Consider the following 18,025-nt stretch of genomic DNA (forward strand, 5'->3'; position numbering starts at 1 on the left):
CAACTAATGAGCTAAAAACAGAAATACCATGGGATCCAGCAATCTTCCTTCCGGGTTCACATTCAAAAGAATTGAAACATGATCTCTAAGAGAAATCTGTACTTCTCTGTTCATCTCAGCACTATTCACAATTCCCAGACATGGAAACAGCGTAGGTGTCCTTCAGTGGAGGAATGGGTTAAGAAAATGTGGTATATATACACACTGGAATACTGTATATTCCTGAAAAGAAGAAAATCCCGTCATTTTCTACAACGTGGGTGGAATCGGAGGATATTTTACAAAGTGACTAAACCTGGCACAGAAAAAAAATTTGTGTTTCCATTGTATATGAAATCTAAAAATCAATCTCTTAGAAATAGAGAGTAGGAATTTGTTAGGAGAGGCTCAGGGCAAGGAAGGGATGGAGAAAGGGAGATATTACACAAAACCTACAAGCTCTTCGACTAGAGGGATAAGTGTTAGTGAGCAATTGCACTGCATGGTGATCACAGTTAGCAATAATGTACAGTGTATTTCACAAAAACTAAAAGCACAGATTTTGAATATTCTTACCAAAAGTAATAAGTTGGATGTGTTAAGTGGCAAGACTGAGTTTTCTACAATATTACATAGATCAAACATCATATTGTACCTCTTAAGTATACACAATTATTAATCAATGAAAATATATAAAAACAAATAAATATATTAAAAGCACACCAAAAAAATCATTGCAAAAGAAAGCTATGGAAAAAAATTGAATGAATAATGCTAAGAAACCCAGGTCTTTGGGGGAAAATTATGAAAATCTAAATATTACTTTGAATTTCTTTTTACAAATTGAGTTCATCATTTTCTCACATGACCATGCACAGGCTTGGGCGTCATGGTTTACACAGCAGGTGTTCATAAAACCCGGCTTAGTGGACTATCTGGCAGTGCTATGAAGTGGGCAGACAGCGGTGCAGATAGCCGTTTTGCAGATGGAATGTGCCTTAAGGGAGGGACCATCATTCTGGATATCAGTTGTATATCTTTGACACATTAGAGCCTGCAACCCTCACAGGTGAGTGATAGTGTGTTTATCTTCTATGCATTTTTCTTATAGCAATGCATAATGCATTGCTGTACCTCTAAACAAAGAAGAGGAAGAAATAACATATATGTCAAGAAAAGTCTGACTAAATCTAAAGCATCTCTAGGTTAGGTATCTAATCTTGAAAATATATCTTAGGGATGATAAGAAAAGAAAGTGTAAAAGTAAGGAAATTGAGACCTGTGACATGGGCTCCTGCTTACTTAGTGTTTTAGGCTCCTGTGTATGTTATCTTTATGAGGCACTGACTACAACAAAAGCCAGGACTTTTAGGCTTGGAACAACATTGGTAATGTTCATTTTGGGTAAGAGCAAGGTCTCGCCTTCATAGTAATAGCATCTTAGCTGTGATCTCCACTTGCCAGGTGCTGTGAAAATGCAGTACAATTGGAATCTTCTGTTACAGTGTGAGAAGTAGCCAAAAGTTGGCAATAGAAATGTAAGCTGACACCTACCCTTTCTCCAATGACATCTGACTGTTCTTGCTTTTAAGAGGAAGAGGCCATAATTTTATATATGCAGAGAGATATGCAGAATAAAAAGCAAGACTAAAAGGACTGAACATATACGTGCTGTCAAGCACCAGGCTAGGATAGTTCTAATTGGAAGTTTCAAACAAAGTCTGATGATGGAAATGTTAATACAACTTTAAAGTTACAACTTGTACCCCCTAAGAGCAACATGAATTAGAAAGATTTCTGTCTTAAGCAAAGGTGATGTTTGAAATACTTAATACTTAGCCAAGGACTTTCACCAGTTAGAGGTGATGCTCACTGACTAGAACTCTAGCTCTAGGTCTTTAGACCTTTAGTGGCATTGGTTGCTCCCAGATCTGCCAGCACACATGTGTGAGTTGCCGAGTTGTGGAAAGGTCCAAGGATTTCTCGGGGAGGGAAGGGATTGATAGGGTATTGAAGCAATCAGGGGATGAGGCATGTTTACCCCAGAACCATAGTTATTTTAACAAGTAAAATTGATTATGTATGAACTTGCATTTGTTAGAATTCATTAGAAGTTGTTAGAGAAACATAGTTGATAGAAAAATATATAATTATGCAAGGGCATTTATTAAAAATATTTACAAGATCAGAGACTGGATAGTCCACAGTGTACCTCAGAGAGTGAGAGGACCCAGTAGTTGCTCAGTCCAAAATGCTGGAAGGTTTACAAGAAGGATCAAGGTTTTAGCACCAGTTCAAGGCTAGGAAGCTCTCTGGAGTCTCTACGCTGAGTCCACATTGAAAGGTTGAAGAAGCTACAGTCTGATGTTCACAGGCTCTCACAGTAGCGAAAAGAAAAATGGAGCTGTTCACATTAAGGTTGACTCCCTGTTCCATCCCTTCTCGAATTCTCTTTAGGCTGCAAGCCTGTAGGATGGCAGCACTGCCTTTTCCGGCCTTTCATGCCAATTATCTTTGGAGCCACCTCCACAGACACATCCAACTTGTGCTTTACTAATCTGCTCACCATCTCCTAACGCAGTCAAGTTGACAGTCAAGATTCATCATCAACCTAAGCTGAAATTTACCTTAAGTTGATGAGGCAACTTTTTAATTGTCTCCTCGAATGGCAAAATTCCAGCCTCCTTTAACTCATTCTAATACAAAACTGTGGAAAAAGTGGATACACTTTATCAATAACTTCCCTTTGTTATAGAAGACAATCAAAAGTGAGAAGAAATCACTGCAATTAGTAACAGTTTGCTCCATGAAGCATGAAGCCTTCTAGAGCTTTCTCTTCTGTTTCCTTTTGAGAGTAATGATTTAGCCAAACAGATAATATGTCAGGATAGGGTCAGATATTCTCTCTGCATCCAGGATATGCTCTTGGAATAAATCCATGAAATCACTAATAGTTATAGAGTGCCTACACCTGGAAACAATGGTAGCTTAGAATTTTGGGGACTCTGACTCCAAATTTTAGCCCCTTAGGATTCAATTGTAGAAAATCAAACATGGGGCAGCAAAGTTTTCTGATACCTGTTGTATCAGAATAGATGGCCATAAGAAATAGATGGCATGGGCTCTCCTCCCTTCTCTGGACATCCACACCTACTTGGTTTGGGTAAAATTCTTGTGAAAGCTGATACCTCCTGAATGTGAGATGTTTTGTTTGGTGTAAGCATTATTTGTGCCTCATCTGCTGTTATTTTCATAGTCTGTGTGGAAGGTCTGTAGATACTTTTATGAAGCTACAGAAGTCTTTCTGCAGATTTTGATGTTTTTAGTGGCAGAGGTGCTGCTAAGCCTATGTGATACTTCTGTACTAATTGTAGAATGATGCTCTGACATCTGAGAGGTCATCCTTTCTGGGCCTCTGTGTGTGTGGTCAGAATGTGGCAGGCATTCCCACTGGATGACAAGATTCCATACCATTCCAGAGCTGAGATATGGTAGCCTCCCTTGGGCATATGACAAACCTACTCTTTTGAATGTCATGGTCTTGAAATATTAAGGAATTACTTTTATCTGTGGCTTTATATCAGTCTTTTGGACATCTGGGAATTCTAGAAAGATCATTGCCCTGAAGGAGAAGTCAAACATGTGGTGCTTTGTTCCACTTTGTACCCAACTCTTCATGGCCTTACTTAGGTCACATCCTCTCCAGGACATGATTTCATTATGGGAAATTGATGGTTAGAAGATTCTGACACAAGCAATCAGTGTCCTCGGGTGTTATTTCTATATTTCCAAATGTTAATGAAAACAAGACAATGATCCAGATGTTCATATGTGTTATTACTAAGGAAAATATGCTTTTTGGGGGGACAGTATTTTGAAAGTCATGAGATCCTATGATATAAATTTTCAAAGCGATACCCGAGAGGGAAAAAATTAGTGACCCACATACATGATGATCTTCAGCTCATGATGATCTTTGTATACGGCCAGTGACCTGAAAACATGATGTAAGCGCTTCAAAGACAAGGCAAAGGAAATATTTTTCAAAAACAAAGGCTATTATTTTATTGCTGTTTGAACCTAGACTTTTACTGTTAGCTAACTGGCAAAAGTTAAAGTGTGAGCCAGCACGGGCAGCATCGACATTGTCTGAGAACTGGTTAGAAGGGAGGATTCTTGGGCCCCATCTTGTGCCTATGGAGTCAGGAGCTGTGGTGGGACCCAGAAACCTGTTTTTGTAAGTACTCTAGGGGAACTGGCTGGTGACAAAATTTGAGAAGCACAGAAGGTTTCTAACTTCTCAGTGTGGCTTTATAAAAAGATTTACTTTGTTCTCAGCATTGTCACGTGAGTGTCACATAAATGTCATCTACATTTACTCTCTTTTGAAGCATAGTGGGCACTCAGATAAAACTGAGTTGCAGTTTTAAATACTTAGAATTTATATCTCAACATTCTTCGTATAGCATGCAAACTTGCATTGGTTTCTTCTTCACTAAGCTGACTTCAGTTTACTACTTAATTTTGGAGGAAAAATGATTCCTCATGTTCTTTGAAGTCTTTTATGATATTGGTTAGATGACATTAATTTTTATTTATTTCTTTGTTTCTTGCTACGTTGCTTAAAAGGCTGTGACTCTATTTAAGACATCCATCATAAACATTTTAGAAAAATTTAAAAGTTACTATGAATGGTAGAGTACGTGCGAGTGAAAAAAATTTGGGGGCTTGTTTTTGCCACTGGGAATCGAACCAGGACCTTCACACTGAACTATATCCCCAGCCCTTTTTAAAATTTATTATTTTGAAACAAACAGGGTCTTACTAAGTCACTACGTTTCCCAGGCTGGGGTTGAACTTGCAACTTCCCTGCTTTAGCCCCCCCAGAGCTCTAGGAATACAGGTGTGCACCGCCATGCCTATCACAGCTCTCAGAGAAAAACCTGTAATAATGCAATTTAAAACATTAAAAAGAAAAAGAAAATAAAACAGAATCGTAGTTCTTCTGCCCATCATACACAGTTTATTTAGGTTCATAAATCAACAATTATAATTTGTAGAAATGTGGAATTTTGTTATACATGTTTTATAAACCTTTTTCTTAACATATCTATATATCTTAACCTATTAGAATATCTGCAGATATTCCTTTATAATTGTAATAGGCAAGGTTTTCCAGAGAAGCAGAACCAATAAGATCTCCTGCTAGCCATATAGATAGACACATAATCAATGTCAATATCCATCTATACCTACCTTGTTCTATCGATAGAAATTTATTTGAAGAACTGGCTCCCATGACTATGTGTTTTCCATCTAAAATGTTCTTCCAAAGTTTCGTGATTTATAAATGGGGCTTTTGGAAGGTGCACGGACCATGTGGGCTCTAACTTCATCCCTGGAATAATCCACGAATGAGATAATAATTTGATGGCATTGTTGGAACACAATGGAAACTTAGGAGGGGGGCCTAGTTGAAGGGAGTGGGTCATGGGGCTGTGACCTTAGGTACTCTGTCATCTTCCTGGTCACCCTTCGCTGGTTCTTTCTGTTTCCCTCTGCTTCCTGGCTGCCATGACCTCATGAGCACCTTTCCTCTACGGATCCTTCCACTGTGATGTTTCCGCATCGCCACAGGATGAAAAGCAATAGCGTTGGTCAATCCTGGACTCAAACCTTGAAACTGAGCCAAAATAAATCTTCCTTCCTGTAAGTTGCTTTCCTGAGGCACTTGGTCAGACCAGCGAAGAGCTGACTAATATAAGTATGGAAGTTGGGAAGCCTGAAGCCTGTAGCTGCAATGCTGGTGAAAAGCTCATGTTGCAGTTCAAGTCCCAGTGCAGTTTGCTGACAGAAGTCCCTATTCCTCTTGCTTGGAGGAAGTGTTTTGTTTTGTTCTGTTATATTTTTTTGGGGGATGGCCTTCAATTGAATAGATTAGGCCCATCTACATTACTCAAAGTCTACTAATTTAAATGCACATTTTCTCTAGAAATATCTTCACAGTAATATTCAGGTATGTTGTCTAAATATCTGGACATCATGCTTGGCTGAGCTGATGTATAAAATTAAACATCGAAATCCTATTTTTCATAGTTGTATGCATTTCATTTAATATGTGAACTACAGTTTAATCAGCCCCCTAAGGCTGAACATCTAGGTTGTTCTCAGTGTTTCTACTCTTATATAGAACACCTCTTAGGACATTCACTTATTCTTCTTCAGGAACAAGACATACCACAGTGTGAAAAGGAATGCATATTTCCAACTTCTTAAAGATTTGACTTCATATTGCTAAATTGGCCCTGCTGAGCTCTTTAGCCCTTGAATTACAACTGGGAAGCTTAGGATGGAGAGGTGTGTCTGACCCGTCTTGATGGTTTCCTTTCTTTTCTCAGCTTGTCAGATTGTGGGAACCGGCATGATGCTGAGCTCCTGGGCCACCTCCTCCATTGAAGAGGTTGCAGAGGTTTCTCCTGACGCCCTTCGCTGGATGCAGCTATACATCTACAAGGACCGCGAGGTCACCAAGCAGCTAGTGAAGCGAGCTGAGAAGATGGGCTACAAGGCCATATTTGTGACGGTAGACACCCCTTACCTGGGCAACCGCTTTGATGATGTGCGTAACAGGTTCAAGCTGCCACCACAGCTCAGGTAACCACGATCGCGCAGACCCTGACCTGGACTGCTGCTTCTCTTTGGTCTTTCACAAGCCAAAGACTGTCTCTAGTTCCTAAGTGGGTGCCCTTGGGAAATTAGTTTGCTGCAGAAACATTAGTCTCAAAGTGTGGTTGAAAAGAGTATCATTGCTAAATAGCTACAAGATCACCAGAAAGTAACACCTCTGTAATGTGGGTATCACATATTTGACCTACAAATCAGAGAAAGGAATTATTGTGTGTTTGTGAAAGTCTAGTACATTTATAAACCATAATGTATTAGGGCTTCTGGAAGCATGAAATGCCATACAGATGGATGCTATGTAGGTTAGCCTGGGGGACAGCTTGTTATTGCTATTCTGATACCCTTTCTTTGGTCTATGAAATCAGAGAGACACCTGGACATTCTATTAATTCTATTAGGAACAACAATGACTAGAAAGGTTAAAGAAAGAGAAAAGAGCAGAGGTAAAAGAAGAAACGCTTTTTTTCTTTTTGGAGGGAGGGGATTGAGACAAGCTCTCACTATATGTAGTTCAGGCTGGTCATGAACTCACTATGTAGCCCAGGCTGGTCTTGAACTCACAGCAATCCTCCTGCCTCAGACTCCCGAGTGCTGGGATTATAGGTGTGTGTCACCATACCTGGTTCAGGAGCCACAGTTTTGATCCTTCATTTTCCACTTCTTTTGACAGTATTCTTCTTTCATGTAGTTATCCACAGATCATGATTCAGGGATTATGGTTTTATTCATTTTCTCATTCATTCTAGCAAATCACTGTATCAAATAATCTAAAATTGAACTGCAAGCATCTTATCAGATGATGACTCTGTCTTTCCACTAACTTTGAATTGTCCTTTTCCTTGCAGTACTTATGGGTTAGAATCAACTCGATGGAGCTTACCGAGAAAGAGTCCAACTTCCCTAACCTATTTACCTCTTTTAGCCATGGTTATTTCTCACCATAATCATCTTTTGGATTTCTCAGGCCAGTGTGTGACTGATGTGTGGTCGTCCTGAGGGTTGTAACTGTCATAGTACACATCAAACTCTTAGTGGAGGACTCCTCCGGGATGAATTCCCCAGCAGCCATCAGAGTAGGTGAGAGAATGAGAGGGGCCTCCCTGGGAGCCCCGCCCTCATTCCACAGGGGCCTTGCTCACTCTGTTTCCATTTTAGTTGTACAGAACAAAGAGGACTAAGACGATTGTAGAGATAAAGCAGGGAGACAAAGGAATTCATCTGTAAATCTACTTTGCTCAGCCTTTTAAAAGAGTCCAAAGCTAAAAGATTCAAAAATCAAGCCAGTATTTCATATAAGGAAAAAAATTGTTGGAATGTAGGGATTTTTCTATTATTATTGTCAGAGTGGGGCGTAACTCACTCACCATGTGAGTCATAGCCATAGAAAGTCTTGCACAGGAGCCACATAATTGCCATTTACTTCCGTATACACACATGTGAGTACGAATGGTTATGCATAGAATCTTGCTCTTGAGCCATATGTAAATTAGCCATGCACTACTGATCCTTGCATACAGGGTTAGGATTTTATTTCTGTATGTAATACCAACAGCGAGCCAATGTCAGAGATGGCAATAAACTGCTCTATGTATCCCAGATGCAGGGTCACCCAAACACCTGTCTTTAAAGGATATTAAAAAAAAGGAAAGCCCCCGACATGATCCTATACCTTGCCAAATTAATCAGTAAGCAGATGACTTTACATTTCCTTAATGTGTAGTCTGTCCTTATGTAATCTCTGCATTTTGACTGACTGATCCTTTTCTGTTTGTTTGTTTGTTTCCCACTATCTTGGCTTCTGACAGGAAACCATTCCTCATTATTTCCCTCTGGCCATTAGATAAAGAATCTGCCTTCATTTGTCTACTTCCCCCACTAAACACAGCAATAATACATGATATGGCAGGGTTTTTTGTTTGTCGTTTTGTTTGTTTGTTTTTGTTTGTTGTTTGCAGCTTCAGAAGCTTGCTTGGGCAGCAGAGCTTGTTTTGCAGAGGTGCCTAATTAGATGTGTGAGATGAAAGCCGTTGCTCCTGGCTGGTGCTCTCCCTCCTTCAGTGCCGGGGCCATTCGCTGAGGACTGAGGACTGGGAAGGCCGATTTGCTTTCTCCCTTTCCTCTGCTTCTGGGCTTCTACCCAGATGACGTAAAGGACCAAGAAACAAAGACCCCTTTCAGCTGCTGTGTGCGCAGGAGCGGCCATGGCTCCCCGGCCTGGCACATGTCCAGTCTAAAGATGATCAAATAATGAGCAACACATCCAGGTTATGGGGAACATGGGAAACACCCTGCACTTGGTGCACCGGGCCCCCTGCCACGTGCACTGGTGCTGTTTGTCCTAAAGGACTTCAGGGAAGGCCACTGCCTCTGTCAGCTCCTCAGTGGCCCACATTCAGCTCCTGAAGGCAGAGCCCATTAATGGGATGTCCAGGCTTCCGCTGGAGGTCACATACGCCCCAAAAGCTCATCTGTCACAGCCTGATATGAAATCAATTTCTGTCTGCAACTGACCTGACTCATAAAAGGTGAAGCCTGGCTTTTCAAAAGTGAGGTTTGGCAGGCGACAGAGGCAGGAAATCCAGAGGAGAATGAGTCGGTAAAGCAGTGGCTCCCTCCAGCCCTTGCTAATTCCTCTGCCTGGGTAGGGGGAGGGTCCCCACTGTTGGCATCTGGGAGCAGCAAGAGTTCAGGCATTGGGTAATCTCCACTTGGTCTGTCCTTGAAACACACATATAGATCTTTACAAGAAGGAGGCATGAGTTTCAGAGTCAAAATAGCAGAGGACAGGATAAAATCAGAAGTTGGAGGCATGTAGCCCGCAGTGGAGTGGGGGAAGCAGGTGATCAGGAAAGCTGGACAACATAAAGGGCTGGACCCTCCCCTCCCACCTGCAAAACAAATGATGCCCCGACAACACCTTGGATTTAGTCCAGGAAGACCTGTCTTAGGCTTTTGACTTTCAGATGTTTTAAGCCTATTTTTAGCCATTTGTTACAGCAGCAATCAAAAAATAAATATGTATCACTCTCCTTTCTTCTCAAAGTAGCTTCTCAATGAGGTCAATGCTGATTGCCACATTTAAAAATTTCAACTTGAGTCTCTGCCAGCTCATTATTCTGCCCCACTTTTTTCTCTGTTTTGCATATTACTTATATTTCAACATGCTCTGTAATTTATATATTGATTAAGTTTATCATGGGTAGGACTTTTGCTTGTCTTATTTACTGGTGTATCCTAAATATCTAAAACATTGGCACCTAGTAGGTACTCAATAAGTGATTGTTGGATCAGAAATTAAAATTGCTCTAGAGCATGGGAGATTTCCCCAATGTATTATAACTAGGAAGATGTTGAACTCAAAATGTATGTCTTGTGCTTGTCTGCCAACTGCCTGGCCATGTTGAGGACGGAATCGTCAGGGCTGAGTTCTGAACATGAGTGTTTTCCTAACCACAGCATGAAAGGCTGGTGGGCCATGTACCCATCCTTTACAAGTTATGAACTTTTCTCTCAAACTGTCTTTCTCTTCATATTTTGATCATATTGTGAGCTCTACTATTTTTTGTTTGTTTGCTTGTTTATTTGTTTTCTAGGTATAGAAATGTGGCTTTGCCTTTAATGTCATGATACTAGTATTTATAATAAGTAATACAAGTATTTTGTATTGCTCAGTAACATTATTATTTGTGTTACTGGTTATTTAATGTTATTTACTTTAATTTTTTTTTTTTTTACTACTGCTACGATGCTAATTTACCAAAAAAACTAGAGCAATTCCTATATTAGATTAAAAAGTGTGTTATTAAGGGCTACTGAAGATATAATGAGTACCTCACAAAGGTGAAATCCTGTCTTTTGCCTTTGTGTCATTAAACAGAGCAGGATTGGGAAAAACTAAGACCTACATATCAGGATATTATTTTCTTGTCATCCCTTTTCTCCCTTTTGAAATGGAATACCTTCATTTATATATGTATTCTGAATAAAAATGGCATTCATGGCGGTTTCTTGCGGAGCCATTGGTAAAACACTCCATCGTGGGTCTCTGTCAAGATATCTGAAAACTTTTCCTTGGCTTCTGGCTTTGAACAAAGTTTTAGAGTAACAACAAGGCTTCATTGTGCCCTGAAATTTCTGTAAGGCAACATTCATTCAAGTGTTGATCTGCATTTCACCATCCAAGAATAACAACAGTTATTTATATAATTTTATCCATGTTTCTGTTTTTTCCTACCCATTTCACCCTTTCACCCCACCCCTGCTGAAACTCGGCAGCTTGTTTGGGATGGGGGTGGGTGCTATGTGGAGTATATACACAGTTAGATGTTTTTCCTTCTTACTCCAGGCATTACTATGGGACAGACAAATTGGATTTTTTTCTCATTAATGTTATTTAAAAATTGGGAATTGAATATCATTTCAGAGAAATGAAATAGGTCTCCATAGAGAAGATGTGTTTATTAACCTGAAAGCTTAATTTAATTCAAGATAAGGTGACCACAGTGTACCAAGGACTCTGATAAAATGTACATCTGTAAGTGCTTTGATAAAAAAAATGTCCAGGCATTTCAGCTAAAGTCCACATCAAATCTCAACAACTAGATGGGAATCTGTATGACCCTAAGGAAACTGGAATTTTCAATGATATTTAATAGTTATCTGAGTCCATGAAATTTTATGACAAATTATTCAGTCCTCATGGAAAAAATTTTGATAGTGGCTGGAATTGAGTTACATGTGAGTGAATGTTCATATTCTTTTGATAATAAGTGCCACTCAGGCTATACAACTAGTTAATTTAGCCAAAATACACTAAAATAAAAGGACATCAAACATAGTCTTCTATTAAAAGATTGTTTAAGAAATAATTTAAAGATAATGTGTCAAGACACTAGCAGTTCTATATAAAAGTTTTTACAGTAGCTCTCAGTGGCACAGCTAGTGGTAGGGAATAAAGAGCTAGGACTAAGCCAAAGATCAATGTACAGCTTTACTTTTACTTAAGAAGCAGATTGTTTTGGGGGTAATTTAGAAATGGAGAAAGCAAGGAGGAATCCAGGTCACTGTCATCGATTAAAAGCTGTCTTTTAGAGAATGAAGTTGGCAACCAGATTTGGGGCTGTGGGGGAGCCAGGTCACAGAGGTGGTCCCTTGTGTATCCAGATGGCAGTCCATCCACCTAGTGGGCAGACCCGTGGGCAGAAAAGACTTGGCCCTTCCCTTGAGGCATTTCACAAAACTAATCAGTCTATGAGGATGTTAGCCCAATGAGAGGACCTCAGGCTTAGGGTGAGCCAGCAGCAGAATCTCAGAGGTGAGCTAGACAAAGCCTGAGCCAAACCAGGTCAACAAAGTGACAGAGGCAGCACCTCAGAGGTGATGTGTCACAGTTTGGGTTTCCAAGAAGCAGACTGTGAGTCAGTGGTTAAGGGCAAGTAGTTCTCTGAGAAGGTGAAGGGAATATTGTTAGAGGAGTGGGGAAGTAGGGGAGGGGAGGGAAGGCAGTAGACAAAGGGCCACAACTGTGAGCAACTATAGCTTCATCCTGCTGGAAAATTCTGTGAATCAACCTAGGCTACATCTCACAGTTAGTTTACCTGGGGATGGAGAGCTGGTATATTTATATCTTTGCATCACTGACTCTCGCAATGTGCTGCTTGAGGGGTCACTCTAGGCCCAGGAGCAAACCAAAGGTGGGGGATAAGGCAAATAAATGAAGATGTTGATAACTGGAAAGCTCATGATCTTGTCAAAGTTATCTGGAAAGTCAGGAAAGACTGAATCAATAGGTAGCCAGTCTCAGAGAGAACAGCTAAATGGAGGCTAGAAGGCAAGACTGACAGTTCGTCTTCTGAGACATTTTCTAATCTCTGTGCCCACCACCACCGTCACACAGGGAAGGTAAGAGAGTCCACAGGGACAGCAGACAGGGGAAGATGGCACATTGTAGTGCAGGTCCTACCTCTTCTGGGTGAGCATTGGAAGTTTTCCTGTGTAATAGCCAGGATTCAATTGATCTAAGTATAAGGGCAGTGTCTATAGATGAGAAAATAAGAGGTCTCCTTAGGTCTCCTAGCTAGTTCTAACTAGAAGTTAAAAATAAACTTTATTAGAGAGATTCCTCTGGAAAGTAAGTCAAAGACAAATTAGGAAAAGGGAAAAAAATACAGATAAAAAATGTACCAAATGGCCTTGGAACTTGGACCAAGAGCCCAGAAAAAGAGCTGACAGGCAGAATACAGGGAGAAAGACATATGCACAAATGATAAACTTTCTCCAAGTGGGTGGGGGCTAACTTTAAGGCAGGGTGTACTCACACCTATGCACTAACATATGTGTGTGTGTTCACTCTAGACTCACTGCATTATTCACTCTAGGGTCATCATAGAGTACAGTAGATGTCCACATGCTCCCTTACTAACTGCAAGCTAACCATGAGTAAGACACCTTCTTGCCCATTAGCACCTCAAAATAAAGGTCAAAGACAAATAGTATTAATCTCAGTGGGCTGCTCAGACAACAGAGCAGCAGTGCTCATCCCCCAGATGCAGCATAAGCAAAGACAATATAATAAGGAGCCAAATCAAGAGACCCAGGTTGGCATCCAACTGCTGCCACTAGCTACTTTTATTCTTGGGCCATCTCAATCCACATTTCCATTTTAATTTTCTTTGTAAAATATAAAATCAAGGAGAATCAATTTTACTTTCTCAAAGCCTTTACAACTGTGAAGAAATAAAAAAAGCCTTGTGGAAATTACAAACGTTTTTAATTATAACTAACTTCTACAACTGGGTGGAAATCGTACGCAGTCTATTGTCTCTATTTAAACAGCAAATGTCTGAACAGGGCCATGTATTTCTTCTCAAAACTGATGTGTTTGTACAAACACACACGTGTAAAATAAACTTTAGATGACCAATTAAGACCAGTGGATTGCCACATTTAGCCTACAGTCCTGCATGAAAATAGGGAAAATATCCACCCAACATACCTTTATATCATTGAGTGATGAGTCGGTTGATTTGAGAAGAGCTACTTCTATGTTATTCATTAAATCAGTCATAGAACTGATCTATCTATCTGACTTGAGAAATTTTCTCATTATATGTATCTCGTCATTTCAGGATGAAAAATTTTGAAAGCAACGATCTAGCATTTTCTCCTAAGGAAAATTTTGGCGACAACAGTGGACTTGCTGAATATGTGGCAAAGGCAATAGACCCATCTATTAGCTGGGAAGACATTACATGGCTGAAGGGACTGACATCACTGCCCATCGTGGCAAAGGGCATTCTGAGAGGTTTGTTTCATTGTCTCTTTGAGCGCATCGTAATTTTATGATCCATTGTGAATATGGTCATGGTATTTTTGAAGGAAATTAATGTGGAAATATTATCATGGAAATCAAGAGACATTCCAACTTTCAATTCTCTCTTTTGATATGAGCGAGTATATATCTCTTCATCCTTAGGTAAGATTTCAAAACAGAGTGGACTCTCATTTAACAGGGCATTGTCTTTTTTAAAGTATAGGAATATCATTATTAATTTTGGAGTTGTTAGTTGTGGAGTTGGCAAATCTTGGTAGGACATTCTGAGTTCATTTCTTTTTCTGAAGGCTACCATAGCTGCTTTCAAACCAAAGAGAAACAGACATGACATTTCATTAGCCAGACCTATTTTTCAGTAGCCTTTCCTCTTTTTTTTTTTTTTTTTTTTTTTTTTTTTTTTTTTTTGGTGCTACCTCCACGTACCAAAGACCAGGAATCATTTTTTTTTCTTTTTTATTGAGTTTATTGGTACAATCTAGGTCTGCAATACAGTTCCATTCATTACTGAGATCCTGTACAGGAATCATTTTTAAATGTGGTAAAACCCACATCATCTCTCTGAAGAGAATGGTGGACTAGGACAGTAGAATCCTCAATAGTCAAGTCATGGATATTGAAAAATTGATTCTTATTCTAGCATCCATACTTGTTCAAATCCCACAGTGAGTCACAATGATAATCATAACTTTGAAGTACAAATGTGTTTGCTCACAAAAGTGTTTTTTCTTTGCCTTTGAAAACATTTTTAAGCATAGTTATGGAGATAACAACAAAAACATTAAAAAAACTGGAATGTTTGAGTAAGTGATTCTGCGAAGGAAGAGTTTATTAATTTATCCCAGGAGTTAACAACATAGTCTCAAACCTTCTTCATAGGTTTTGGTTAAACATGTGTAAGTCAGATGGTTCCCATTTATAAAGCTTGAAGGATGACATCTATTTTGACTAATCTCATGGATGCAAAATCAAGCTCATAAAAAGTGGGCCTAATGCACCTCTTAAGAAGTGGGGATAATAAAACAGAGATCTATCTTAACTTTCACTATCAGAAAAAAATATTGTTACACTGTCTCCTATTATCATTGTCCTGATGGACGTTTTTGGCTTTTATATTTTAGTGAATATATCCTGGTTTACATACACCTTTGCACTATTGTTGTTTCCAATAATCATTAGTGTTACTTCCTGTGGCACACTTAATTGTAGGGACTAAAAAACATTAACCTGGAGGTTTTGTGCTATTCATTTATTGATTCATTCATTCCTCTGTTCTTATTTGCTTACTCATTCTTTTACTCTGTAAACATTCATTATGCTTACTTTATGCTAATTTAAAAATAATAATAGCTTGAGGTCCTTAGCAAAAAGTAGTCTGTTTTTACAGGAGATAGACTTACAAATAGTCACTTTGGATACAAGAAAATGGCACAGGTGCTGAGACAGAAATTTTTGCAATAGGAGGCAGTGGCTTTAAAATGAATGTGGACAATTAGGAGACTGGGTTAGGAAAAGTTTCCTTTCAGAATGAAAGATGATGCTTGAGTTTTGACAGGATAAGAGGTCAACAGACTATTTCAGAATGAAATATTAGCAGAATAAACAGCTATTGGTAACAATTCATGAAACACATAAGCTGCATGTATTAGTCACAGGAACAAAATACTTTACACCTGCAAGTTAAGGGAAGAGAGGTTTAATTCGGCTCACAGTTTCTGTGGGTACATTCATTGGTAGACTGGTTCCAAAGCAGAAACCTCATAGTGGAAGGGCATGGGACAGGAAAGCTACTTATTCCATGGAAGCCAAGAAACAGATACAGAAAGGAGAAACTGAGGACAGGAATACACCCTGCTAATTCACACTTTCAATGGCCCACCTCTTCCAGCTAGGTTCTGCCTCTGAGACTTCTGGGGGATAGTAAGATGGAAACTATAACACCATATTAAAGAATGCAGACTTAAGGGTGGTTGACAACTATTTAATGTCTCAATCTGCTGTTTTCCAGGCAAGTGATGATTACAGGGTGAGCTCGAATAATGTCAGGGAAGGGAATGACAAACTGTTATTGAATTAGAAGATTAATATAGTCAATTACAGAGCTGGCTCAGAAGAACTGGCTTGAAAACATTAAGGAGAAATAAAATGTTAGTGAAGGTTCCAATTTTTAATCTTGGTTAAATAGAGAACAAATAAAAGTATGAGGTCATTTTATTTTTAATCAACTTTTTGATTTTGGATACTCTATATAATTTTCTATAACTCCACTTTCTATGATAGGGTGCACATCCATTAAATTAGATTTATTATCATATATCATATTGAAAAATACTTTGACATTTAGAACTTTAGTCTGTAATTGTCTTATCTCAGTTTACCATGATCATTACCATGATCACCTCTCTTTTCTTCTCATGCATACGGGCCTTCTGGCTTACTGTACCTGTTTTCGTAATATTTTATACACACTAAGTAGTCAGAGAGTTTTTGGTAAAATCCTCAGCAGAAACCATGAGTCTAAATAGTTAGAGAAAACAAAAAGCGAGATACAAGACACAGAGGATGGGCATTTGGTATTTGAAAGGAAATTATTTATTTATACATGTAAAGTTTACATTGTCAGATTATTCTGTAATTATTTATTTCATTTATTTAACAAACAAGAATCATTTCCATGACAACTGCATGAAGTAACACATGACCAATCTGGATATGAAGGGGTTTGCTGGGATTATTTCTGGGAAATCTAGTTTTCTCACTTTTACAGGTATTCATCAGAAGTCTATGAGTTAACTGAGAGTCTTTCGTGTTCTTTCATTTTATTTTTACCAGAATAATTTAAGTTATGTTTTTAGGGACGCAAAATCATGAGCAACTGGAAAGATCTGGATGAAACATTCCACTCTTACTACCATTTTAAGAATTGCATTTTAATGAATGCATATTGGAATGCAAGATGTAATCTTTTGCTGTGGTTAAACTCTGCCCCAGGAGAACATCAACACAAGTTCCAAACATATACTTCAACAGGATTTGGTCTTCGCCAGAACTCACATTAATGAACAAATGGCTTTTATGAGCAAGGACATGATGCTTTTTAAAATTTATTTTCTCTGTTTTTTGAAAGAAACCTGTCATCCTTCCACGGTAACTCTCTGTTTCTGAGAAACCATTCTCTCATTAACTGTTTTCAGATGGATAGATACATAGAAGATAATATTTAAGACACTCACAATTCCTGGATTGTGTTAAAAACTATTGCCATGTACCTAGGATTTAATTACTAAACTCCTCTAAGAGAGTACTGAATTTATGTTAAAAACTCTCAGGGCTTGAAGATAAATTTTGAGGATTTATATTTCACTTTGGTATTTTACATTAAATATAGAAACAGTACATTAAGATAAGAAACTGCTAGTACCTAGTCACTATTATGTTTCTCAATCAATATATTTAGAGGCATATTAACAAAGAAGGAATGCCACACTGGATTACTGAAAATATTAATTGGTCAGAGTGGTGCATGCCTGTAACCCTAACATTCTGGGAAGCTAAGGCAGGCGTATTCCAAGTTTCAACCTAGTCTGGGCAACTTAATGATTTAGTAAGACTATATATGACAATTTAAAAAAATGCAGTAGTAGAAAATCAAGATTATAAACATTTTTATAAGATAGAACATTTTGACCCTCTCATGAAGGAAAAACTGCTTTTCTGTCCACGTTACAAACTAACTAACTAACTAACTAACTAACTAACTAAATAAATAAATAAATAAATAGAAACCCAATAAAATATCAAACTCTGGAGAGGTTTTATAAGCATGTAGTGAAAAAGGCTTAACTCTGGTCATGTAATATTTTTACTTACTGGTTTCCTTTCTTTCTTTCTTTCTTTCTTTTTTTTTTTGGTTTGGTTTTTTGAGACAGGGTCTCACTGTATAGTTGAGACTAACCTGGAACTCACTATGTAGCCCAGGCTGGTCTCGAACTCAAGGCGATCCTCCTGCCTCAGCCTTCCAAGTGCTGGGAT

The 18,025-nt window shown here is 38.7% G+C and overlaps 1 protein-coding gene across 1 annotated transcript in view; it reads left to right on the forward strand.

Moving 5' to 3' along the window:
• Positions 1–18,025, forward strand: part of Hao1 (hydroxyacid oxidase 1) — a 53,711-nt gene that overhangs the window by 17,407 nt on the left and 18,279 nt on the right. Inside the window, exons 3-4 of the mRNA XM_010638004.1 lie at positions 6,378–6,633; positions 13,791–13,966. Of these exons, the coding sequence (XP_010636306.1) occupies positions 6,378–6,633; positions 13,791–13,966 (432 nt within the window). The remainder of the gene's footprint in view (positions 1–6,377; positions 6,634–13,790; positions 13,967–18,025) is intronic.

Source organism: Fukomys damarensis, unplaced genomic scaffold (genome assembly GCF_012274545.1).
Source record: "Fukomys damarensis isolate Sample0158 unplaced genomic scaffold, DMR_v1.0_HiC HiC_scaffold_7, whole genome shotgun sequence".
Taxonomy (NCBI): domain Eukaryota; kingdom Metazoa; phylum Chordata; class Mammalia; order Rodentia; family Bathyergidae; genus Fukomys; species Fukomys damarensis.